Source organism: Choristoneura fumiferana, chromosome 6, assembly GCF_025370935.1.
Source record: "Choristoneura fumiferana chromosome 6, NRCan_CFum_1, whole genome shotgun sequence".
Lineage (NCBI taxonomy): Eukaryota > Metazoa > Arthropoda > Insecta > Lepidoptera > Tortricidae > Choristoneura > Choristoneura fumiferana.
Window position 1 is genome coordinate 8376485 of NC_133477.1, and position 26955 is coordinate 8403439.

General features: G+C 36.9%; 1 protein-coding gene across 1 annotated transcript; it reads right to left on the reverse strand.

The window, feature by feature from the left end:
• Positions 1-4199: 4199 nt before the first annotated feature.
• Positions 4200-21288, reverse strand: LOC141428969 (ecdysone oxidase-like). The gene is made up of 4 exons (XM_074089058.1): positions 21115-21288; positions 15370-15503; positions 10995-11158; positions 4200-7986 (listed from the first exon to the last, which is right to left on the reverse strand). Exons 1-4 carry the CDS (start codon positions 21257-21259, stop codon positions 6588-6590), a joined length of 1842 nt encoding a protein of 613 aa, XP_073945159.1. The 5' UTR covers positions 21260-21288; the 3' UTR covers positions 4200-6587.
• Between the last annotated feature and the right edge of the window lie 5667 nt (positions 21289-26955).

Here is a 26955-nt window from a genome sequence, read left to right on the forward strand (position 1 = left end):
TCCGGCAATAACTCAAAAACGGTATATCCGATCATGTTGAAATAAATTTTCTTTGAAAGTATTTATTAAGCGTTACCTTATCATATTTTTGGACAAAAGGTTTACAAGATTATTTCCGGAAATCTTCACTTAATCAAAAACATTTTTGAGAAAACTTACTATCTTTTCAAAAGAGCTGTCAAACTATGTGCCACATGTTGATGCGAGTTAAAAAAAAATTCTTTCAATTTCTGTACGTGTATGGAGTGCCCCCCCCCTATAAATATTTATTTTCGTAGGTAATTTAACTACAAAACTAAATAGCGGCTTTGACAAGACATCTGTACTCCAAATTTCATTGATATATACATCTAGTAGTTTTCGAGTAAAATGCATGTGACATAAGGATGGACGGACAGACAGACAGACAGACAGACGGACTTGACGAAACTATGAAAATAAGGGTTCCGTTTTTGCCATTTTGGCTCCGGAACCCAAAAATGTCGTGTTTCTTTTAAGAAGAAGAATAAGAATAAGAATATTTATTTGCGAAAATGTAGTAGTAAATACAGTTGGAGAAGCGTTTTTGAGTGCGTACATTTTACTTTAACAAGCATGCAAATTTTACTTATAAACTATTGATTTGTACCATATTAAATAACATTAAAATACTATATTATGTCAAACTCAGAAGATGAAATTTAAAGTTATTCGCTTATTGGATCAAAATAATGATTAATGATATAATAACACTTAAGTATCTAGACAAAAATTACGTAATTTATATTTATACTCAGGCATGTCAAAGTTCCTTATTTCTATGGGTAGATTATTATACACCTTTACCATCATACATAAAGCAATTTTTGTAAAACAAGCTGTTTTCGACAGCGAAGGATAGCAAAGAAGAGTACCGCGGCGAGATTGATGTTTTGTTACGGATGCTTACTTCTAAAGAGGCCCATATTGGTTTTTACAAATAAACCCATTTCATAGATGTATAGGGAGGGTAATGTCATTATTTTTAGCCTATGAGCCTTATTTTATATATTATACTAGCTTTTGCACGCGGCTTCGCTCGCGTTAAATTTGGCGTAACATAGATTTACTTTCTACGACCCTTTTTCAGCTTTCTATTATTGCAAGAATTTAAAAATCTGCCTCGAAATTGAATTCACTTATTTTTAACCCCCGACGCAAAAAGAGGGGTGTTATAAGTTTGACCGCTATGTGTGTCTGTGTGTGTATCTGTCTGTCTGTCTGTGGCATTGTAGCTCTTAAACGGATGAACCGATTTGAATGCGGTTTTTTTATTTGAAAGCAGGTTTTCTAGCGATATTGAACTTTGAAGTGACAGTCGGGGGTTTTCTAACTTTTGGTTGGTTAGGTTGTTATCTTCTCAACAAACTGTTATCGACCTATTAGAAACTCATAAATAGCTTGCGAGTTCGTTTCAAAGAAATCGGAAACCAAACCAAGGCAACAAAATCAAATGTTAGTTAATGATTATATCATGGACAGGAATATTTGGAAATAACTCCGATCCGCATTAGCGATCCCTTCAAATAGCGAGCGAACCTACTGTGTGAAAAATAAAGTTGTGTTAAATACTTGTGATGTATACATATCATTTAATAATATTGTAAATCTGTTTAAAAAAAATATACCTCGTTGAGTTTCTTGCCGGATTCTTCTCAGTAGAGGTTTTTCCGAACCGGTGGTAGATTTTTTTTGACATTCATAAGTGCTTGTTATAGCCTAAATTGAATAAAGATATTTTGACTTTGACTTTGACTTTGTATCTCAAAAAATACAACTAAAAAGTAAAAAAAATATTATGCACTACCTAGCTGTTGCCCGCGACTTCATCTGCGAAAAATTCGTTTATCCCTATCCCGCGGGGACCATGCTGATTTCCCGCAAAATTAGCCTAAGTTAATATAGTATAAGTACCTAGTAATATTTTTTTTTTATCTATCTTTATCTAAGCGCCATCGGTGTCGGGGGACCGCTAAGGTTAATACTTTAAAAAATTCAACATATGTAGGTACTTTAGTTTCCTGTTAACCTTAGCGGTCCCCCGACATCGATGACGCTTAGATATAATTATGTATAGTACATAATTATTTTTTACTTTTGAGTTGTCTTTTTTGGCGGCGTTTTTTTTCGGGCGTTTTTTTATTTTTGCTGGCGTTTTTTTGTCGGTTTTTTTTTTTAATTTTTAATTTAAGATTTTTTATTTCATGTTTTTTAAACTGAATAGAAGAAGAAGATAGATATAGATTACTTTATTCGGTAATTAGTACTAACCTTAACTCAAAAATCTTCAAAAATATCCCCAATGAATGACTCAAATTAAATTATTTACGGCCTGCAAACTGCTACAACAGCAAGCATTTTGACGAGGAATCTCAATATTGCTGTAATATTGTGTACTCGAACGATGAACTGCGTAATAATATCATTGATATTATATCACCTGATTATTTGAGAACTATAAACTGTATTTTTTTACGGTTTTTAAATAAGCAAGTTGGTGAAAATCGAGTTCTATGGTGTCCCCCGGTAGGTACTGACAAAATTAACCGACTGGGTATATCATTGCATCTCAAAACTTTTTAGTAATATTAGAACTGCGTTAAGTTGCAGCTTTTTCATGTAATGTTTTTGATGGGATACATATCGATAGCTTTAGGTTCAATTGGCGTAAAGGACAAAATACCGAAAATGAGTTATATACAGTTTTGTGCAGAATTTTAAGCTCTATCTATCTGTATTGTTAAAATTTTGATATCTTGAAAAATTCGACCTTTACGCCCCATACGAGGGTCAAACTGAAATTTCTTAGAAAAGCAAACTAGCAAGTTATTACTTTTATTATATCTTTTCAAAATAGTGTCCATTCCAAAATATAGTTAATTAGTTACAGTTACGTTACTTACTTGCGTACAGTAAGTATACAATGCATTCATTTACCTTAGGGGATCATTCTTAATTTACTCAAAGGTTAAAAAGTCCTGCTTTGCCGGAAAACAATCTATCAATCCTATAATAAATATGTAATAGATCTTAGATTAGTAGTGTACCTAGGCAATGAAAGTTCTAGCAAAATACACCAACCGTGCCGTCGCCACATCGGTTAGCTTTAGTATTTTCCAAACTGCAAAAGCAGCAGAGCTCAATCTACCCGCGATTTCTGTGACGTAAGGTCCCCACTGTAGTTTAGAATCGAGCGTTATTCCTAAAAATACTGTTGATTTTACAAATTCAATAGTTTGACCATTTAACTTTATAATAGAAACTAAATTCGAGCTAGATGAATTTATCAACGAGAATTTAATACATTTAGTTTTCTTAGGATTTAGTAACAAATTATTGGCAACAAATTATTAATATCTTCTTCGCTTACTCGGGATTCAAAATCAACACTCGCAACCAAAAAACAACTTTGCTCTCTTGTTGCACAAATAACAATTTTATCTAATCGTCGTCGGTGTCGGGGGACCGCTAAGGTTAATACTTTTAAAAATAACATATGTACTTTAGTTTTCTGTTAACACAGTGAATGGATCGTAGCACACCTTTATGAATAGCCAGAAAATCTCCAAAAGAGCTCGTCTGGCTGTGCATAGAGGGGTGCTGGTACCAACACTCATGTATGGAAGTGACAGTTGGGTATGGTAGGAAAGGCATCAGAGTAGAATTAATGCGGTAGAAATAAGAGCGTTAAGAAGTATGTTAGGTGTGAAATTGAGTTGAGTGACAGAATTAGAAATAGTGCGATAAGGGAACGTTGTATAGTCACACGGATTGAGAAAGGGATGCTTGGATGGTTTGGGCATGTTGAGAGAATGAATGAAAACAGATTCACTAGGCAGATCTATGAGACGAGCTTGAATGGGAACGTTGGAAGAGGAAGGCTAAGACGAACGTACCACGATCAAATCGAGGACGTTCTGAAGAAAGGTCGGGTCAGGAGTACTCTAAACCGACGTGCATGCATGAAGAGATTGGTGAATGTAGAGGAAGCGAGAGTTGTATGCCAGGATCGTAGCAAGTGGAAGGATGTAGTCTCTGCCTACCTCGTTGGGAAAGTGGCGTGATTTTATGTATGTATGTATGTTATTACTATTTCACCTTGTGGATGGGAATTGACAAAGAAACTACGAATGCATTGGATTATATAATTATATTATAATTAATATATTTAAAATCACCATTATAATTCCATGGGTGCCAAATAACACGAATTATCTGTAAGTAATAAAACACCTTATCGCAAGAACACAAAACCAACAATTATAAAATAATATAATTTAAGGATTTCTTCCAGTTAATTAACTAAGTAAATACGAAGTAGGTAGTTAGGTACCTATGTACTAAATAACAATTGCAAATATCATGCTTAGTTAAAATTCGCAAGATACACAAATTAATAAAAATATAACAATTTCCTCGACTCCAGTAGCATAAGATCTAATGTAGGTCTTCTCAACTTTTCCTAAGGAGAGCAGAAATAAAATTGATAAATAGTTCTGGTTATAACTGCTGAATTATTATAGTTAACGTATGCAGAATTAAATCTGCACAAGTTGTTGAGCATATTTTAAAGATAAAACGTTCGAAATTTGAAATTTTGTGAATGTCATTTGTTTCCAAGTACATTTTTTAGTAATTTGAAAAATTTTCATAGTTGGGCAGTTTTCGCTGAATTTATTGGGGAAAATCGAGAAGAAAGACGTCGAGAAAAAGTGTGTAATTTTTACACCATTCATTCAGACTGCCCTAAGTCGAAAGTAAGACGTACAGTCAAGGGCAAAGATATCGACACAGCCAAAGTTACAAAATTATGTATACACGACTTTATACACTTAACATTAAGGCCGTATATACATATTTTTGCAACTTTCTTCTTGCAATCTTTGCCCTTGACTGTACTATTTATAACATTTTGTCATCTTATTCCTTACAAAACAACACTAGAAAATCTAGAAACAACATCTAGAAAATGTGTCTCGGGGAAGATAAGCAGTTTAAGCAGTTCTTCGAAGAGGAGTCAATTAAAGAAAATGATGGATGGCTGGTCGTGTGGCAAAATCATACACAGAACTTGGAAAAAAATTGACTGTGACGGGAAAACAGTGAAAAAGCATATTAATAAAATGGGCTTTGTTAAACGAACAAGAAAAGTCAAACCGACCGTCTCTGAAACGCAAAAACTCAAACGAAAAAAACAAGTCTAGTGGGCTAGAACCATAGCTGGGCTAGAACTCGTTAATCCGTTAATCGTTAATTAAGGAAGTTAACATTTCGACTAACGAATTAACTTTTAAGTTAACTTATGAAAATGTTAACGGACTCGTTAACTTCCGTTAAATGTCCCTAAGTCCGTTAATCGTTAATTTGGTGCCAACAATTTACCAAAAGATACCGCACGCACTCGCCGCGCCCTTTGAGTATTCTACTAAAAGGAGATGGAAACACTGACGGGTTGCTAAGGGGCGATGCACTCCCACATTATGCAATTTTACAAAATAATGAAAAAGCACAATGTTCGTACACACGCATGAAAACTGAATTCCTAAACACAGCAGTAATTTTCATTCACACATTAAAAGACGTCTTGTCTGGACATGACATTTGTACGTCACACATAGACAATAACGTAAAATCAGTTAGGGCTTTGGCCATATCGATAATAATGTCGAGCATTTAATCGTTCGTACATTCATTAATTCATTAAATCCTAGTATTTTTAATAGAAAATACGGTTTGTAAATAAATGTGATTGCTATATTAAGGTTTTCAATGTGTTTAGAGCAGGGGTGGCCCAACGGTCGATCGCAGTCAACCGGTCGATCGCGACTATTAGTCCAGTCAATCGTGGCAACGCAAAAATTATAAATACTGAACACTGAACTATGCTGTTTCATTAAAGATTTGAAGAAGTATGTAATTAGTAGATCGCACAGGGGTTCGTCAGTAAACAGTAGATCTTGGGTCTAATCAAGTTGGGCCCTCCTGGTTTAGAGTATCTCTAATGAAAAGTCTAATACACTCTCGTTAGTAATCCCCTTCTTACGCCCTTAATGTACATTGTACTATTGACGCATTATGACTTATCTAGTAATCATACGTAACGTACCTATGCTGTATCAACATTTGCGAAGCAAAAGGTCTATAGTGACATAATGTCAGTCATGGAGGAATACAAATTGGGAAGCATAAATCTTTAAGTAGGTACAAATACGCTGGCCGAAAAGCTTTGAGATGAGAAGTCTTACCATAAAGGTGAAAGTTAAAATTAGTCCTGATGCGTCTCTGTACTTTGGAAAAGACGTCAGATTCGACCTTATGCATTTCAATATCTCTTCAACGGAAAGAGATAGAAATATAAGGGTCTGTGTGGTAGACAAAGAAGTATTTTAAATAAAGTACCTAGTGTAAATAAGTCAATTTCGACGGATATTCACATCAGACCTTATGCAACTCGAGTCGAGTATACTCTCAAGAAAATGTTACCTACTCAAAGCTAGTTGTTCCTTCCATTAAAAAATATAATTTTGAAAGTGTTTAACTTTATAATCATAGAAACACAAAATTATGGATTAATCACAAGGAAAATCTTCGAATCCTTCAGTCTTGCCGTGTTCTTTTTTTATTATGTCTGCTGCCTTCTCAGCTATCATGATTGATACCATTCCAGTTGTCCCTCTTGGCATAAACGGCATTATACTGTCATCTGCAACACTCAGCTTCTTTATTCCTTTAACTTTTAAATTATTGTCAACAACCAAACCCATAGCACAAGTGCTGGCGGGATGGAAGATGGTAGTGGCCATACTTTTAACATAACATGCCCAGTAATCTTCACTATGATATTCTAAATCATCACATTCTGGAAGCGGTGGTCTGATAAATCTACCTTCAACATCAGAGTATTCCGGGGTATTTTCTAAACTTTTGATCTTCTTAACAGCATCTATCATTCTTTCTAAATCTTTTTCGGCAGCGAAGAAGTTGTTAAAGATCTTTGGAGGATCAAATGGATTAGCACTGCGAAGAGTCACCCTACCTCTAGACTCAGGCTTAGTTAGCGCAACTAAAGAAAAAATCTTTTCTTTTTCAGGGTCTGTCAGGTAGTAGGCTGTCGAAACTTCTAAATTATAGTTAAAATTGACTGTCATTATGTAAAAAATAAGTGGCGATAGAGTTCCAAATAATACTGTAATATGTTGTAAATCTAGAGTTCCTGTTGATGAAGAGAAAAAGCCAGAAACTATAGGAGCCGGAAAGGATGACAATTCAGTGAGAGATACAACTGTATCCAATGCAGATATTACATTGCTCTGCCCAGATAAAACAACAGGTACAAACACATGGTCTTGCAAATTTTCGCCAACTGGTAAATCTTGAACTACAGGGATGTCTAGGCGTTCTAAGTCCTTTTTTGGGCCTATTCCAGACAACAATAATAATTTTGCTGAATTAAACACGCCAGCACAGAGTATTACTTCAACATCTGCATATACATTTATTCGACCAAACTTTGTAGCTATTCTCACCCCAATAGCCTCTTTATTGTCATTTATTAGGATCTTAATGACTTGTGCTTCTTTGAGGATGTGGAAATTATCATTGTTTTTTATCGGAAGCAAATATTCTTCAGCAGTACTAGCTCTCCTGCTTTGTTTTTTATCACCCTTAATGTTTAAATACAATTCACCCGTACCATTAGGCATTGGTACGAATGGATCTTCAAGTATATTCATGCCTAATTCTGAGTAACCTTTAAGCATTCTTCTATTTTTTTCTACAAATAATTCATTATTACTTTGAGGTTTAACACTAAATGGGCCTTTATCGCAGTGATATTCTGATGTTGGTCCGTTGACAAGTTTTTTATCAAGCATATTTTCTGCTTTCTTGAAGTACTTGAGCACAGATTCCCAATTCCAGTTGGTATGGCCAGCTGCAGCCCATTCATCGAAGTCTAGCTTGGAACCTCTAAAAAAAAAAATTACTTTATTTTTTATTTATATATGTATAAGAGGGGTAAAACGAGCATTCGGGTCACCTGATGGGAAGCAATCACCGCCGCCCATGGGCATCTGCCAACACGAGGGGTGTCACAGGTGCGTTGCCGTGCCTTTGGGAGATCGATAGGCTCGTTTTTTAAAGATATCTAAGCTGTACTGCTCCGGAAACAATGTCCCAGGAAACTGGTTTCATCAAGCATTCAAAGATCAAGGTGGTGAGGATGAAATGATTGACGGGTGCGCGAAGTACGGCAGTGAAAAATAGCTGCAGGCAACAATCCGAATAATTCAACTGAGCATTCCCCATTACATTAAAGAGTTACAATACAATACAATACAATACATGATATATGCGGTACAAAATGCAGAGATATGCTACCTACATCCCTCTGCATTGCCAGAGGATTAAGCCGGTCAGAGAGTGCCCGGTTGCCAACAAATCTAGCAGCTCTGCGTTGAATGCGGTCAAATGGATGAAGCTGATACTGGGTTTATCTCTAGTCTAGGCGTTTCATATAGGTACCTATACGAACAGAGCCCTCCACCCACAATATCTTTAAACATCTCTTAAACATGCTAAAAGTAACGTTTTCTAAACACCAACATACATTAACAATGTTCAGCAGTTATCTAAGTTTTTGTGGTAGGGTGGGTTATATTTGGACCGATAGGTATATCTAATACTAGCTTTTCGCCTGCGACTTTGTCCGCGTTAAAATAATTAAACTATCGTAAAAAATAGTTAAAATGTCAATAACCATTATATGTAAATTATAAATATCAACATATTTGAATGTCAAAAATTAAAATATCGTACTCTTAATAACATTTATTTTACATAATCTAGTATAATCTCGTTGTTGTGGTCACAGTTTTAACCTAACCGAACCAAATATTTTTGGTAATTCATCATTTAATCGAATGTGTATAATGTTCCATAGGTTAGGTTAGGTTAGTATTGCGTCAAGGCACGAAGCGCCTCAACTGGGCGGAATAGGAGCTCTGCGCGGAGCTCTCCGTCGACCCTGTCACGTGATAGTTCACACATAGGATTTTCGACGCTCTGTACTTCGATACTTTGTACTTCGATATTTATATATTTCGATATATTGGATATAGGTTACCATTCGACAATATAAACTTTCGTTATTTTAATTTTCAATATTTTGAACATCGACATTTTGACCGTAGGTATTTTAATTTTCGATATTCAAATATGTGACCTTCCTAAAAGATCAAAGTTCCACACAAACGTTAAATGCCTTCTTGACCCTTTTAAGGGTAGAATTTTTAAAATCGCTGAATTACGTGTTATTTTATTTGTAATTAAAACCCTTTACAAAAAGTTAGAAACACAAGCTGAGATATGGGGTGCATAGGGAAATTCGTGTCGGTACCCTTGAGCATCAGTGGTGTAGCGGTATAGCACGCGGTACGGAATACCGAGGACCTGGGTTCGATTCCCAGTGATGGTCTTATTTTTCTGTTTTTTCTGTGCATCTATATTTCAGTTTGTATTTTCAATTTCGGTTTTACGGGATGACCGTAAAAGTAAAAATTTGGAATTGAAATAAAAAATACAAAAAGATTCCAAAAAACCAATCTTAAAAGTTTCAACGTTGTAACTTCAAAAATTACGGATTTACATACAAACTTTGAAACACTATTAAGAACCCTTTAGACGTCGAATGTCGAAAAATCCCATCTTAGTGGATCTTTACAACCTTCAAGAAATATGTCTGCCAAATTTCAAGTTTTTGGCTCCAAATAGTTCATCATCATCATCATCCCAGCCTATTTACGTCCCACTGCTGGGCACAGGCCTCCTCCCAGAATGAGAGGGCTAGGGCCGTAGTTCCCACGCGGGCCCAGTGCGGATTGGGAACTTCACACACACCATTGAATTGCTTCGCAGGTTTGTGCAGGTTTCCTCATGATGTTTTCCTTCACCGTAAAGCTCGTGGTAAATTTCAAATGTAATTCCGCACATGAATTTCGAAAACTCAGAAGTGCGAGCCGGTGTTTGAACCCACGATCCTCTGCTTCAGAGGCGATAGGTCAAACCACTAGGCCACCACGGCATCAAATGCACAGACAAACAGACAGACAATAATTCTAAAAATCGATGTTTTGGGTTTTGTTGCGCTAATAAAGGCCCCTAGTAACAGTTTTTCTCAAATATTTCTAATGTACAGACACCGACCTTCTACAGATTTATTATATGAATAGAATAGATATAAGTAGATAGAATAGATAGATAGATTTAAACCCTTTAGAAAAAGTTTCAACGTTCTAGCTTCAAAAATGACGGACTTGCATACAAACTTTGGACCCCTGTTAAACCCCTTTAAAGGTCGAATTTAAACAAATCTCTTCTTAGTGGATCTCTGTGACCCTCAAGAAATATGTCTGTTACGGCTGGGCGATGATGAATCAGTCAGGACAAACTATTTGATATAAGTAATAATAATAATAGAATAGATAGATATATCAAGTCTCTTTTTTTTAAATAGTCATTAAATATTGTTATAAAATACTTTTTATTCCTTATTCCGTGAGAATTTAGAAAAGTCTCTTCTTAGTGCACCTCTTTGGCTCGGGTAAGTAATAGAACCAATATAAACAAAACATATTATAATATTCATTACGTATAACTTCACTTTCTATTTTTTTAAATAATAAAATTACCTACGTTTGCTATAATGCTCATAACGTATAATGATAAAATATATAATTTCATGATGTATAATCAGCTATGGACATAAGTACATTGAGTAGGTATAACAATCAAATAATAAAATATTCGCAACCTCTAACAACCAAAACATGTAACATTAATTTAATCTTACAACGGAAAACATAACTCAAAAATATAAATTAAAAAAATATATATTACTCTTTTACGGTTTCCTTGCTGCAGCCTCGTAAGTTACAAATCTTAAGCAACCGTTTAAATTTAAACAAACATTGATTTACCTTTGTACCAATAAATGATTGATAGTAGAGCTTCCACCGAGTACTTTGCCCCTCGTGTGTGCCGGTCTTTTCCCATGTTGTGCTTGCGACGTACGTTCATCCACTTCGGAACGGAAATCCCAGTCGTAAGGGCTATGGGTTGCTAGTACCCAGAGTCCAGGTATCTGCGTAAAATAATTGTCACTGGTCGATTTTTTCAAATCCCATCTAAAAGTATAATTGCGAAAGTTTGGATGCTTCAACATTTGCTACTCCATCCCATCTCGCAGTAAGCAATAGGTACAGAAAACACAGGTATAACACGTTTATCCTGCTTTATATTATAAATGTAAAAGATTGTGAAGATGTTTGGATTTTTGAATGTTTGTTACTCAATCACGCAATAACGGCTGAACGGATCTCCATGACACTTGGCGTATGATACTTGGCGTATTGAGACATAGGATACTTGCAATCCCGGCAATGTGTTACTGTGTGATAATATTTTAAATTTAAACAAGAATAGAGGGCACTGTCCTGTCTAAGAACGGTGACATACCTACCTCGGCCGGCTCTCAGGATGACGTGTTAACTTCGTCTGCAATCAATGGCTTTGTGCGAGCGAACGTTGTCCTTACAAATAGTTACCGTAACCTTTTTTCAAGCCAAACTCTAACAGCCTTATTCATAAAAAATCCTTAATTGAGGTTTGATCGGTCTGTTACTTAGCAGACTGATTAAGCTTGTTAGACGGTTGTCAAGAAGTATGATTCATAAACGCTTGCTAGCAGTCTGCTAGTTGTTGAGCTGCTGATAGACGGATTAGACGCGTTATGTTGGCCACCTTGACAAATCAAAGACAAAAAATGGCCTAATCGATAATTAAAAAAAAAATTGACAGCAGTGACAGCAAATAAGCAGGAAAAAAAATAAAAAGCGAGATGTTTGTTTTCCCGCCATTTCCGATCCGCATGTTTATGTTGTGCAAAAAGCCATAATTATGTTAATCATCCCAATTTTTTTTTCATATTTATTGTTAATTTATTGTTGCTAATTTAGAGGATTTTTAAATACAAATTCCTGAAAATAAATTTTCCTGTTTTTTTTTAATCTTTGCGTAGCCCTGTCTTCACTATAAATATCTTCGGTATGGTTTTTTGCTCTTGTCAAAGTCAGCTGTTCAAACTTGTGGCGGCCATTTTGTGACTTAGTAGGGAGATAAAGGAGGGTCTACGGTCCTCTAACTTTAGCAGAGCCTTGATCGACTGATTAGCGCTAACAGACGTTTATGAATCATGTTTTTTAGCATCGGGCCTTCAAGGAGCCTTCAAGGAGGCTCTAACTTTTTATGAATAAGGCTGTAAGGCTGTAAGACATTTATTTATTGCGTTGCCATGGTAACAAGAATCGTGTAAGTAAACGGTTGTCGTTGTTTTTTTTTTTATAGATATATTTCAAAAATTGCACGGGATAATTATGAAACAGTTCAGTTATCTTAAATGGCATTGTGCTATTTCTATGTGGTGGGTTAAAGCTAGTTATGACATAATATATTCTAGGACCCACTTCGTTTATCGTCATACCCTGGGAACTAACAATGCAATTTTCTGGGATAAAAACTATCCTATTTCCTTTTACGGGACTCAAACTAATCTGTATACCCAATTTCATCTAAATTGGCTCAGCAGTTTAGACGTGAAGAGGTAACAAACAAACAAACATCAAATAAACATACTAACTAACTACTACTATTAACTTATGATACTACGCGAGGGACAGCGCGGTAAGCGAATTCTTTGTTCATTGCATGGTAGTCTCATCGCACAGCGGTCGATTGATACGGTACCTAATTAAATCAGTTTGAAATTAGCTTTGTCACGACACTGCTCGAAAATGTGGCCATAGATAACCTAAACCCAGTACACAAAAATGCTTATAGGTATTTGTACATTTAACAGCTGACTCATTTATGGCTCGTAAAACACGACAACAATGAAACACGTTACGCTAACAGTTCGTAGCCAAATATAAATTTCATAGTACGATTCGACTTTTTCAAATATATTTCATAATAATTTTCTCGGCCTGCTGCAACGACAAATGGACCAATCAAAACTAATCGTCTGCTACATGTGAAATTAAATTAACCAATGAGAATGCGTCCTTTTTGACTGTTATGAGTTATGAGGTGTTTTTTTTCTTAAACGTATAATATGCACAAAATGCTTTAATTTTTTAAGTATGAAAAAACGCCACAGCATTAACTTTTCAAGCCTGCTGCGCACGGCTCTGTATTGGCTGAACAGCCAGGCTGCTCTGCTCAGTGCGCGAGCATACATCCTTGTCATGCTCGACTTGCGGCCGCAGCCAGGCTGTTGTTTTTATTTTTTTAGGGTTCCGTACCCAAAGGGTGCTAACGGGACCCTATTACTGAGACTCCGTTGTCTGTCTGTCTGTCTGTCTGTCCGTCTGTCACAGGGCTCTATCTCTGAAGCCGTAAAAGTTAGACATTTGAAAATTTCACAGATTATGTATTACTGTGGCCGCTATAACAACAAATACTAAAAATAAAATAAAATTACAAATTAAAGGGGGTCGTCATACAAGAAACGTGTTTTTTTCAGCGGTTTTTGGTTGCTAGGCGTTATTAGCCGTTGCTAACGCGACCGAGTCGCCTAGCAACGGGTAGCTATGTCGTTTGAATATTTACCTTTTAGTTTGCAATTTTGAACTTGAATTGAACTGATTCACCAACTAAGAAGTTTTGCGTAGTTAAGATAACACGTTGCACCTATATTTAAACCTAATGTAATGTACAGGTTAATTAAGACTAAAATAAAAAAAATGTTTACAAAATATACATACATACATACATACTTACATACATACGCTTGAAAAACATAACCCTCCTTCGGGCAGTTCGGAAAAAGTTAACGTTTCAGGAAAATGGGTAAAAATACGAAAAAAAAAATTTTTTCTTTTCCCATAATACCTAAGTAAGCTGATCAGCTGATTGGGCTTTTTAAATGGGAAGACGAAAAACATTTTTAATTTTAAGACACATTCACCCCTTAATTAAATAGTGTCGGGTAACAATTTATACACCTTCAGTGTATATATCACAAAGATAAACATTAAATAATATAGAACTAGGTTATGTATATATAATAATTACGTTAGATACTTAAATAAAATAAGTTACTTATTAAAAATTATCATCATTTAATGATGATAACAATAAAATTCAATTTATTAAAATCTCAACCACGGGGAATTTGATTCTTGTGTACGCGGCAACACAGAACGTCGTTTAGGGTTCATGTTATTTTATTTTGTAATTTCGAAATTATACGATATTTACTGATGGTAAGTGATCCCAGTGTCCTTCTTATTTCTTGTAGTATTATTTTTACACAGTTTCACTGCGCAAACTGGCATTTTACTTCGGTTTATGACCAAAATTTAACAAAACATTCGGTACATGCACCTACGCACAGTTTGCAACGCGACTGACTCGACTCGGGCTCGGGTACGCCGAATTCGGCGTACTATTTGTTGCCGCATTTAGCAAGTACGCCGGCGGTATCTAGTCGAGCGAGCGCGCGAGACCAATCATTCATCTAAGGTTATTATGGATATTTTTGACGTCTTGAGAATATACCTATAATATATAATAACCTGTGTCCTTGATTGTACCTAAATATAGAACCTTTAGGCTGGAAACAGTGCTCGAACGACGGTCAGCGCTGACCGTCCGTCAGCGTAGCTATATCTATGCGAGTCTATGAATGCGCACACAGCTACGCTGACGGTACGCGCGTGATTTGGTGCGCGCGTACGGTCGGTCGAGCCGTCGGTCCGGCTCGTCGGTCGCGCGGCGTCGGTCGACCGTCGAGCTATGAGATTGTATGGATGCGTTCAGTGCTTCGCTGACGGAGCGATCGACCTGTGCCCTTAGTGTAAGTTTTCGGTAACAAAATACGTCTCGATCGCGTTTGCGTTAAAATCTCAATTTGTATGAAAACACGAACATCGCAAACGTTCCGCTAGAGGCGCTGTTCGTGTTTGCATAAAAATTGAGATTTTAACGCGAACGCGATCGAGACTTATTTTGTAACCGAAACTTACACTAAGGGCACTGTGAACTGTACACACGCGTCGCAGTTCGCCGTCAGCGTAGCACTGAATGAATTTTCGCAACCGACGGTCAGCGCTGATGGTCAGGATGTACGATCAGGACGTACCGTCGGTCGAGCAAGTGTGCGAGTATACCTTGAATATTATGACCAGTTTTTCTGTGAGCGCCTTTTGTCCACGGCGGTGACTGTAAGTGGCTTGCCTTTATATTTGGTCCATCTCTTGTTCAGTATCTTATCCTATCTTAGTTAAAACTAACCACACCAAAGGCAGGAGGGTCGGAGCCAGCTTCGATCACCAGTACGCGCCATTCAGACACCTCCGCCATCCGGCGAGCCATCACGGATCCCGCCGTACCAGCGCCCACGACGATAATGTCGAAGTGATCACCATCTGAAAACATAAGATACGTTTTAAATTTTGAGTTGCAAATGCAATTACTTAAGAGCGTTTATACCTGCTGGGCTGGCATTGTTGCATTTTTGTTAGTTTTTCTCGATTATTCCATAAAAATTTAATGATAAAATGTGGGCTGATAAAACTAAACAAAACTAAACTGTTATTATGTTATATAATATATGTTATGTTATATAAGTTTAATGTGTCTACTCCACTAATTATTATTATTATATTTTTATTTATATTAGTCGCCTAGCAACGGCTAGCTATGTCGTTTGAATATTTACCTCTAAGTTTGCGATTTTAATGATGTTTTATAAAAGCTTCGAGTACTGTGTGTCTGATTGTGTGGTTTATTCATTTTTGTGCAACATTAATGAAGCAATTAAAAATGAAAATGAAATGAAATTATTTATTTCGCAGGAACATACACAGGTGTTACAAATATTACACATGTCAGAAGAAATATTACATAGGTACATGTCATGTTTGTTCTGCCCCAATGTGGCATGCAAAATCTTAACCTAATCGCAAATTAATAATCCTACTAATATTATAAATGTGAAAGTTTGTGAGTGAGTGAGTGAGTATGTTTGTTACTTCTTCACGCTGAAACGGCTGGACGGATTTAGATGAAATTTGGCAAAAAGTTAGTTTATAACCTGGATTAAAACATAGAATACTTTTTATCCCGGTATTCCTACGGGATAGGGATAAAATCTTGAAATAACAACCTCTGGGCTTAGAGTCATGAAATTTGGTATGTAGGTAGTTGGACGTTTGGAATAACAGATAGGTGACTTTTTGACCCGATATTCCCACGAGATATCTAGGGATAAAATCTTGAAATAACAACCGCAAGGCTTAGAGCCATGAAATTTAGTATGTAGGTAGCTGGACCTCTGGATTAACACATGGGCCACTTTTTATCCCGATATTCCCCCGGGATAGGGATAAAATCTTGAAATAATAACCGCTGGGCTTAGAGTCATGAAATTTGGTATGTAGGTAGCTAGACGTCTGGAATAACACATAAGCGACTTTTTGACCCGATATTCCCACGGGATACCTAGGGGTAAAATCTCGAAATAACAACCACTGGGCTTAGAGCCATGACATTTGGTATGTAGGTAGCTGGACCTCTGGAATAACACATAATCTATTTTTTACCCCGATATTCCCACGGGATAGGGACAAAATCTTGAAATATTAACCGCTGAGCTTAGAGTCATGAAATTTGGTATGTAGGAAGCTGGATGTCTAGAAAAACACATAGACGACTTTTTGACCCGATATTACCACGGGATACCTAGGAATAAAATGTCGAAATAACAACCGCTAGGCTTAGAGGCATGAAATTTGGATGTAGGTAGCCGTATGTCTGGAATAACACATAAGTACGCTAATTTTTATCCCGATATTCCTACGGGATAGGGATAAAATTGAAATAATAACCGCTGGGCTTAGAGTCATGAAATTTGGTATGTAGGTAGCTAGACGTCTGGAATAACACATAAGCGACTTTTTGACCCGATATTCCCACGGGATACCTAGGGGTAAAATCTCGAAATAACAACCACTGGGCTTAGAGCCATGACATTTGGTATGTAGGTAGCTGGACCTCTGGAATAACACATAATCTATTTTTTACCCCGATATTCCCACGGGATAGGGACAAAATCTTGAAATATTAACCGCTGAGCTTAGAGTCATGAAATTTGGTATGTAGGAAGCTGGATGTCTAGAAAAACACATAGACGACTTTTTGACCCGATATTACCACGGGATACCTAGGAATAAAATGTCGAAATAACAACCGCTAGGCTTAGAGGCATGAAATTTGGATGTAGGTAGCCGTATGTCTGGAATAACACATAAGTACGCTAATTTTTATCCCGATATTCCTACGGGATAGGGATAAAATTAAAATAATAACCGCTGGGCTTAGAGTCATGAAATTTGGTATGTAGGTAGCTAGACGTCTGGAATAACACATAAGCGACTTTTTGACCCGATATTCCCACGGGATACCTAGGGGTAAAATCTCGAAATAACAACCACTGGGCTTAGAGCCATGACATTTGGTATGTAGGTAGCTGGACCTCTGGAATAACACATAATCTATTTTTTACCCCGATATTCCCACGGGATAGGGACAAAATCTTGAAATATTAACCGCTGAGCTTAGAGTCATGAAATTTGGTATGTAGGAAGCTGGATGTCTAGAATAACACATAGACGACTTTTTGACCCGATATTACCACGGGATACCTAGGAATAAAATGTCGAAATAACAACCGCTAGGCTTAGAGGCATGAAATTTGGATGTAGGTAGCCGTATGTCTGGAATAACACATAAGTACGCTACTTTTTATCCCGATATTCACACGGTATAGTTTTGTAACTAAGGGACCCCATACATCCCTGTATTATTATTATTATTATTTTGTATTTTTTTCTTTAATTGTATACTGTAGTTTTTAAGTATTTTATTTGAAATTATTTTATTTTGAAAAAATGACTTTCTGCCAAGTTTCTTGCGGCGCATTCTTCTTGGCAATGATGGTCTTTCCGAAAGCGCTGGTAGTATAAAAAATGACGTGTAAAAGTGCCCATTGCGGCCTATTTACTGAATAAAGGATTTGAATTTGAATTTTGCATTTTAATTTGGATAGGGAAAATTTTTGAAACTTTAGCACTGGGTTTAGTCTTGAATTTTGTACAGTTATTCACAACACAACCTCAATGAAGACCACGATATAAATATTGGAAATATAAATGCTGGCTCGTGCTGAGTCACCGACTTCGAGCTAGTACGTACCTACTTACCTAGAAAAATATTTTTCAAGGGTTTTGTAGTCGGTTCCATTTTGTGTTATTTTTTTATTTTTATATATATAGATTACTTCGCTACCACGACTACCACTAGACATGGGTAATCTCAACTCCGCGAAGTGATCTGACTCACTAGATCCAGCTCCGGTGTCGGTACCGAATCCGCTTATTGAATCCGACTCCTTTATTGACTCCAGTTCTTTCGAGCGATTATTAATTTATCTATGGCCGATCCGCCCCGGCTCGGTTCGGTCGGTCGGTGTCGGTACGGTACTGCGGTGACCGAACTGAAGTACAGATTCGTGAGAGAGAGAAAGATTCGTTCGTTAGTCCAAGTCCGAGTACCGAACCGAACCGACCAACCAAACATAGATAATAAGATCCAAGTCCAAGATCCGATCCGCAGGGCTACTACGAACCGAACCGACCAACCAAACATAGATAATAAGATCCAAGTCCAAGATCCGATCCGCAGGGCTACTACGAAACTCCGAAATCGAAGTTCGTGTCGTGCGGTCCCTCTGACACTTATATATTTAATACGAGAGCGAGAGGGACGGTACGATACGAACTTCGAGTTTCGTAGTAGCCCTGACGATCCGATCCGAGCCGAGCGAGAGCGAAAGCAGGCGGACGGAGCGAGTCAGTGTGAGTGAGCGTGACGGCGATCACGAGTGAGGCGAGCCGTTCGATCCAGTCGGAGTTAGTAACTCCGGAGTCAATAAGATTTGAAAGGAGTCATTAAGGGATTCGGATCCGCTTGAGGATCTGACTCTTTTGAATCTTCAGATCCGGATTTACCCACCTCTAACTACCACCCGTTCAAATGTTACCTACAGATAGTTCAACTCAGTTGTGCGCGCGGCCCTATGTGTGCGTGCGCTTGTAAAATATACAACTTTCACGTGACGCGGCAGTCGTCCTCCGAGCAAGACGTGTTCTAATCGCTTTACCCACACATAGGGCCGCGCGCACAACTGGAGTTGAACTATCTGTAATAAGAATAAGTTAAAAAATAGTTACATTTTTTAAATTTTTCTAAGGACACATAATTACATTTTATTACTTAAAATTAAAAAATGGCAATAAAATATAAGTTCTTATTGAAACATTCATTTTTAAATACAATCTTTTTTGCTGACTGTATTTTTTGTTGATTGTACTTGCATTGTCATCTAAACTACATTTCCGTACCAAATTTCTTATTCATGCCATTAACCATGGAGGAGTTTCCTCCTGCGGAGATGACCCTGGCTGGATCACCAGGCCAGGGTGCCACTACAAAATCATTGTATTGTGTCAAGGGCAGACCTCTTGAGGGGAGGTTTGACCTTAAAAGAGGCCTAGTAGGTTACTCTTTGAGTAAAACAATAAGACGTTTTAACATTTTTTTTTTAATTACAAATTGAACACAAAAAATAATAGGCCTTGTATGACAAAATTAAAAGTAAAAGTATTACGAGAATCTCAGGTATTAAGTTCAAGCGATTTTATTGAGATGTCGGTTCTGATTATTCGGTCTCCCTGGCCTACACTTCCCTGGAGTCGGAGAGAAGAACCCGGAGCGAAGAGGGCTGGCCACAGCAGGGGGGCCTGGTCCAGCTGAGTGGTCTTCGGAGCCGAGGTCAAAAGGGGCCTTAGGGCGGCAGGACGAGCAGCCTGGACAGTGTTCCACGCCGGAACGATCAGGGTCTTGGACGAGCCAGGAAGGATGTGCAGTGCTCCGGAAGTTAAGGCCGTCACCGGATTTACATAAGAAGGGCAGAAGTACCGCTTGTGGCCACTGTACCGTTTGTGGCCATTTATTGTTTAAATATACGTTTGAAACAAATTTATAGTAATAAATCATTACAAACTTTATCCGTTTCAGTATAAATAAACTTTTGAAAACTCACTAAACATATTTTTAATACTATAACTTTATATATATATCTGGCCAAAAACGCGCTTAAGGTGGCCAAAACCGGTACTTCTGCCCTGTGCCAAATCTCAAGTCAATCCGACCACTGGAAGTGGGTTAAATTTAGCCTCCAAGATTTGACCCAAATAAATAAACAGGGCAAGCTAATAAAAGTCGAGAGAAATATAACCAGTCGAACGATATTTAGTACGATTGGACTCGTCGGAAATATTAGGTAGGTACCTACACAAGATTACAAAGTAGGACTTGAGCGCCATAATTTAGGTAAGCGTGCGACTCGAGAGCTTGAGCAGCAAACCGTAGTCGGTACGGTATAAGCTGATTCTCTCTGTCAATTGTAATGGGCAATATAGACAGATTAGTTTAGTAGAAAGTGGTGTTGAGACGCATCAGTAGCCCTCATTCTACGGATAAATAATTGCGCAGAAACAAGCCTCGGACTCGGAGCGGGCTACGGAGGAAGACACAGACTTCTCGCGTAATTTGGATGGGTTTATCATTTTATGGCACGGTCCGCCACATGAGAGGCCCGTCAAATGTAGACTGAACCATAACTGGCGCCACAGTGCTTGCCAACGCACTCGCATAAGACGATATCCTATGGCGAACGCTATTCAATACTGGTGAGAGGCCAAACCGCTGGCTTTCGTGGCTACCAGCACCATCGTACTCTTTAATATTATCTAATACAGCTAGCACTATAGGCTGGATTTATCCGTGGAGGATAAAGAGCCGGAGAAAACCATAGTATAAGAAGCATTATATTTCAGAATTAGTATTTTAAAGTGTCTAAAAAATTTCTTATAGCAGTAAGCACTTACCGTAAGGGTAAGAGAAGTCTTTACTTACCTTGAACTGGACTGTTTTCTGGCCAGCTGACATTTACAAAAGACGCTACTGTGGCCAAAAGCTGCAAAGAGCTGACGACAGAATCGATCGTCGTCGTTGGATTAAAGTTGGCATGATTGCCCAGTGTTGACGAGAGGATATCCATCGCGTACCAAAAACAACTTGAAATTCGTCAGATTTTTCAGGTTGAGCGCTTTTATATAGGTTAGGTACAGATACATACTGCAATTTATTAATTGTTTTATCAACGTGCTCTTTTCGTAGCAATGGGTATGGTTGTCAGAAAAAACAAATACATTTGAATATTCACTTTTGTTCTAAACTATAAAACAAATACCTATTTACCTTCTTAGGATTACACCTCTATAATAGATACGCTCTACTGTACTATATGTCTTTACGGTACAAAACCTTTTTCTCCCTAATATATCTTTAAAACAATATACGTCAAATGACATTAATTTGTCATAAAATGAAAATGAAAAATTATTTATTTGACAATGTTAAAGTACATTAATTGGTATTCTAATGCACATCGTATCTAGAGTTGATATTCAAGTATTTCAAGTCAAGTCCTTATAAAGTGCATGTATGTATGATCACAGTATTTACATTCACTGAATAGATTTCACACAATACCTACCCGGATTTTATAACGACGGACGAAGGCACCCGATGTACTATTTGCAATGTCAATAATAAAAAGAAAAACCAGCCAAGAGCGTGTCAGACATGCCCAAGATAGGGTTCCGTAGCCATTAAAAAAAATCAAGTATTATTTTTCTAAGGTTTTCGTATTGTGTACGGAATCTTCCATGTTTAGGTATATTTTATACCTTAGGCTGCTATTTACGCTTAAACTGCTACTAATTATCAAGCAATCTTAGCAGTTATATTTTTCCTTGTAAATTTACTGCCATCCTGGTTTTTTTTAACCCAATAGTTATGATTTTAGAGGGGGGGGGGGCGGCGACGCTCGATTGTAATGAAACTTGCACTCCCTTAACCACCTCTTAGCAGATTTAAAAATGATAATAATTCGATGCAATCGCGGCGCACAAACTTTTAGTGACCTTGTACCTTTTCCTGGGGGCCAATCAATGGCCGCCATGTGGTCGACAAGTTTGGATGTGTATTCTTTTGAATTAAGTGAGCATAATACTGGCGACCAGGGCTTGTTAACGTTACCAAATTCACACTATACGTAACGTTAAATAACGGTAAAAATCATATAAATACCTAGTACCGGTATTAAAATTTAACGTTAATTGATAACTTAACATTATTTAACGTTACCTAATTACCGTTATTTTTACCGGTAAATTTACTTTACATTGTAGGGCTTGTTAACGTTACCCAATTCACATTATTATAACGATACCGAAGTAACACTATCGGTAATTTTTGCTATGCTACCGAGTGTTGCCAATTTAGCGCGTGCATACTCGCTCGATAAATGAAGATAATCTGTCATTTAACGTTACCCAAGCTTACCGGTAAATAGTAATATAAATACCGTTAAAATGATTTAACGATACTTTTGAATTAACGTTAATTTAATGAATAGCTGATAACGTTATAAGTAAGGGTAAATCGTTTAACGTTAATTATCATTTAACGTTAAATCGGTTTGACAGTTGGTAACGTTACCACTTTTTACCGGTATTTAAAGCCCTGCTGGCGACAACTGTCTCAGAGACCGTAGGTAGGTGGTTGTGTAATATTCATACGAGGTCTCCCAGACCGAACGCAGGTGGTTGTGTGTTTTATTTGTTAACATTTTTAATATAATTAAAAAATATATTTTTTGATTTTTTAGTAAGACATGCCTCCTAGAAAAAAATCATCATTGAAAAAAAGAGACTAATTTGTCTCGAATGTTCGAAAAATTATTATCGATTGCCGACAAAAATGGTTGTTTTGAGGGTTTCCAATTTTATAAAAATAAAATGTTAGTGTAAAATTAAATTAGTTAAATAACTTAGTTGATCATTCAATTTGATGAAACTTTAATAATAATCTTTATATTATGTTCCTATTCTTTTGATCTCATATCCTCTTCGGGTAAGTAATTTTACAGTAGGGATAAGAGAAGTACTGAAATGTGTTAAGTTTATGAAAAAATCTATTGATTTATTTTGTAATATTTATTGCAAATAAATAGCATAGACTGTTAAAATTGTATTTATTACTTTTTTATTAAATTTTAACTAAATTTCTATAATTATTGCATATCCTTTAAAACTAGTGGTCTTCTAGACCGCTCTTTGGTGGTTGTGTTTCTGAAACAGGACGTAGGTAGTTAAGGGTTAAAGTTGAATATTTCGCAAATACTGAATCGAAAAATCGTCCTGGCAACCCCGCAATGGTTTTAAAAGACCTATCCAACGATACACCCCACACTATAGGATTAGTCAAAGAAAAAAATCACCCCCTCTTTACGTCTATGGGAGGTACCCTAAAAAAGTTCATTTTCTTTATTTTACCACTGTCGACGTGAGTGATATGTATATTCATGCCAAATTACAGCTTTCTAGTCTTCTGATCTCTGAGCTTTCTGGTCTCTGAGCTTAGCCACAGATAGACAGACAGACAAACGGACAGACATGGCGAAACTAAAAGGGTTCCTAGCTTGACTACGGAACCCTAAAAAGACAATATAAATAAGCACAAAACTTTATTTTTAACTAAAAAATGTCCTAAAGAAAAACCCCGGTTATAGTAGGTAGGTACCTACTGTAAAAGTCGTTCAGCAGCTGATAGAAGGCAAAGAGGTGGATATGCCGGAGGGCGTTAATAAAAATTGCGTGCAATATTTTAATAGTAGATTGTTCAACAAGGGGCTAAAACAAGCCGTAATGCCGCTTAGCCACTCGAGCAGAGCTTATAGTTCGAGGTTATAGTTTGAGTGGCATTATGGTTGTTTAGGGGCGTTTTCAAAAAAAGTGTACCCATACATTTTTTTTATAATTTTGGAAAAATATGGTTTTTCCTACTTAGAATCAAGAGTACAATCGATTCCGATAGTTTAATTTTTTTTAAACTGACTCGTAAAACTTTGTATAAAAAAATGGGGGCATTTTTTTAAACGATCAGAATGTTAATGTAAACACCTGACACTAGGATGTGTATAATTTTACACCTTTGCCTTTCTGCTATTAAAAATAATATTTTTTTCTTCCCGCTCTTCTGGCTGTCAACACTGTGTCAATGTCAATACCAATCTCGTGTACTTGTGATAAAAATATAATAAAAACACATTAATCTGTAAAATAAATGTCTTTAATGTAATAAACAAATAACACCACAACACAGAATCGATTGTGCTCTTGATTTTGAGTAAGAAAATCATATAATTTCAAGATTTAAAGTACACTTTTTTTGAAGACGCTCTTAAACATTCTACTTTTCACTTTGAATGCGCGGAAAAAAAACAATGTTTTGCACAAATATTATATTTTAGAAGCGTACGCTCAACTAATGGACAGGCCATCTGTACAAAATTTAAATAGTTAAGCGCAGTTTTTCTTTTCTTTTATTGTTTATGAAGTGACCCTTAACTGACACCGGCACACAACTACCCGCGTTTTCATAAACCAGCAGGGTAGTCGCGCGAGCAGAGCAGCGGCGCGCAGTGCGCGTGTTGCAGCAGCCGCTGAGTCGCGTTGCTCCGAAGACGAAGGGCTACGGATTAGCCCGAAACATGTCGAGCTAAACTCGATTTAAGACGTGAGTTATCCGGGGTCATTATATATAAGTTTAAAAAATAATACTTTATTTGTGTTTTTTTTTGTCAACCATACTTTGCACAGCACAAGCAATTGGTCATGCTTCATATTTTTGTTGTATGGTTTTTATAATTTATTTCATAAATAAAGACTACTAGCTTATGCCTGCGGCTTCGCTCGCATTAAATTCGGGGTAACATAGATATACTTTCTACAGTCCTATTTTTCCTGTTTTGATTGATTTTCGGAGCATTATGAGGAACACACAGACAATCGTTGTTTAAGACAGATGGTGCAAACTATTGGAATTCAAAATCGACCTAAATAATCATAATTCATACAAACTTTGAACTCTTGTTTCACATATTCAGGGGTAGAGTTCCAGAAAACGTTAAAGTACCTATGTGTTTCTTTTGCCCGCGACTTCTACACGATTTAGGATAATTCCCGTGGGATAAGAATAAGTAAATTCAATATAAAACTACCCTGTCCCTGATTGAATTGAAACAGGCTACCCCGCGAAATCGAAAAGTTCACGCGGGATAGATATTATGAATCTTTTAATCGATTAAAAAAACACTTTCACTAATAGAAAGCTACAGTTTTTGACTGACATTGGCTACCTACTTTTTCCTCGGAAAAATGCAAAATTCCCGGGAGTTAGAAATAAGCGACTTCTATATTAGGACCACTTAAAAAATCTTTCACTAATAGAAATCTACACTATTTTTGATTGACGTGTGCTACGTCTATCTCGAGAAATTTTATTTTAAAATCCTTAATTGTCAATCTAAGCATTTTAGCTTTCTATTATTGAAAGAATTTTTAAATTGAATTCACTTATTTTTATCACGCGAAAAAATGTTTTTTTCTTAAATAAATAAGTACCCTTGTAATTAAGGATAGTAGTAGTTTTCTATTGGTGAATGGATTTTTTGTAGTTTCAAGCATTATCCCCAACAAACAATGTTTAGACATTCCTTATTTTTAGGCAATAACTCAAAAACGATATATCTATGCGATTATATGAAAACTAATTTTGGTTGAAAGTAGTTACTAAGTTTTGTCTTTGTTATTTTTTAAATGTTTTTAGAAATATTGATTTTCATTATTTAAACCAAAACTAAGTAGCGGCCATCACAATACACCTATGTTCTCCGAATTTCATCTATATGATTTGTAGTTCTTGAGTAAAATGCCTGTGTCTGACATATGGATGGTCAGAACAAAACTATATGGGTTCCGTTTTGTCGTTTCGACTACGGAACCTAAAAATCTGCTTTTAATTCCAAAGATTTAGGCTAAGCGTTAATGAGTTAGTGAGTCAGGTCTCCTCTTTTTAGGGTTCCGGAGCCAAAATGGCAAAAACGGAACCCTTATAGTTTCGCCATGTCTGTCTGTCTGTCTGTCTGTCCGTCCGCGGCTTTGCTCAGGGACAAGTTGAAAGCGGAAAAACCTCATGCAAAGTTCCTTCGATCTTCCTTTGCCCCATCATAAAGACGATGTAGCTCTGTCCACATATCTTTCGACGTTCCACATCGAATTACCTTGTTTAAGGTTTCTTCGGTCATGTTGGTCGTAAGGATAAGCAATGCATGACTGTCGAGACTTTGGTACTTGTACGAATCAGTCTTATATTTTAACAATTCCTCAGATGACGCCGTCGCCGCAGGCGGATCAGGCTTTGTCGCTATACCTTGGATTATATCTAGCGTAGGTACCTCCGCAATAGCAACGAAACTTTGTATTTCCAGGTTTGCCAGTTGGTACTACCTTCGAGTCGTCCAATCTCGAATTTAATGTTTGATTGAACCCATTTTCGTTCGATTTGAATGTTCCGCACTTTTTGAAAATTAGACCGTTATCCGGTTTAAGCTTCAAATCTTATTTTTGCGCTCTGCTACAATATTAAAGAAATAGTTATTTGTGCAACAAGAGAGCAAAGTCGTTTTTTGGTGCGAGTGTTGATTTTAAATCCCGAGTAAGCGAAGGAATCTACAATTGAATCACGAGCGATACTCGTAGCGAGTGATTTTAGCTTAGAATCCTGAGATCAGCGAGGGATTCAAACACGAGATGCAAAAAAACTTTGGTCTCGTGTGAGTGTGACACA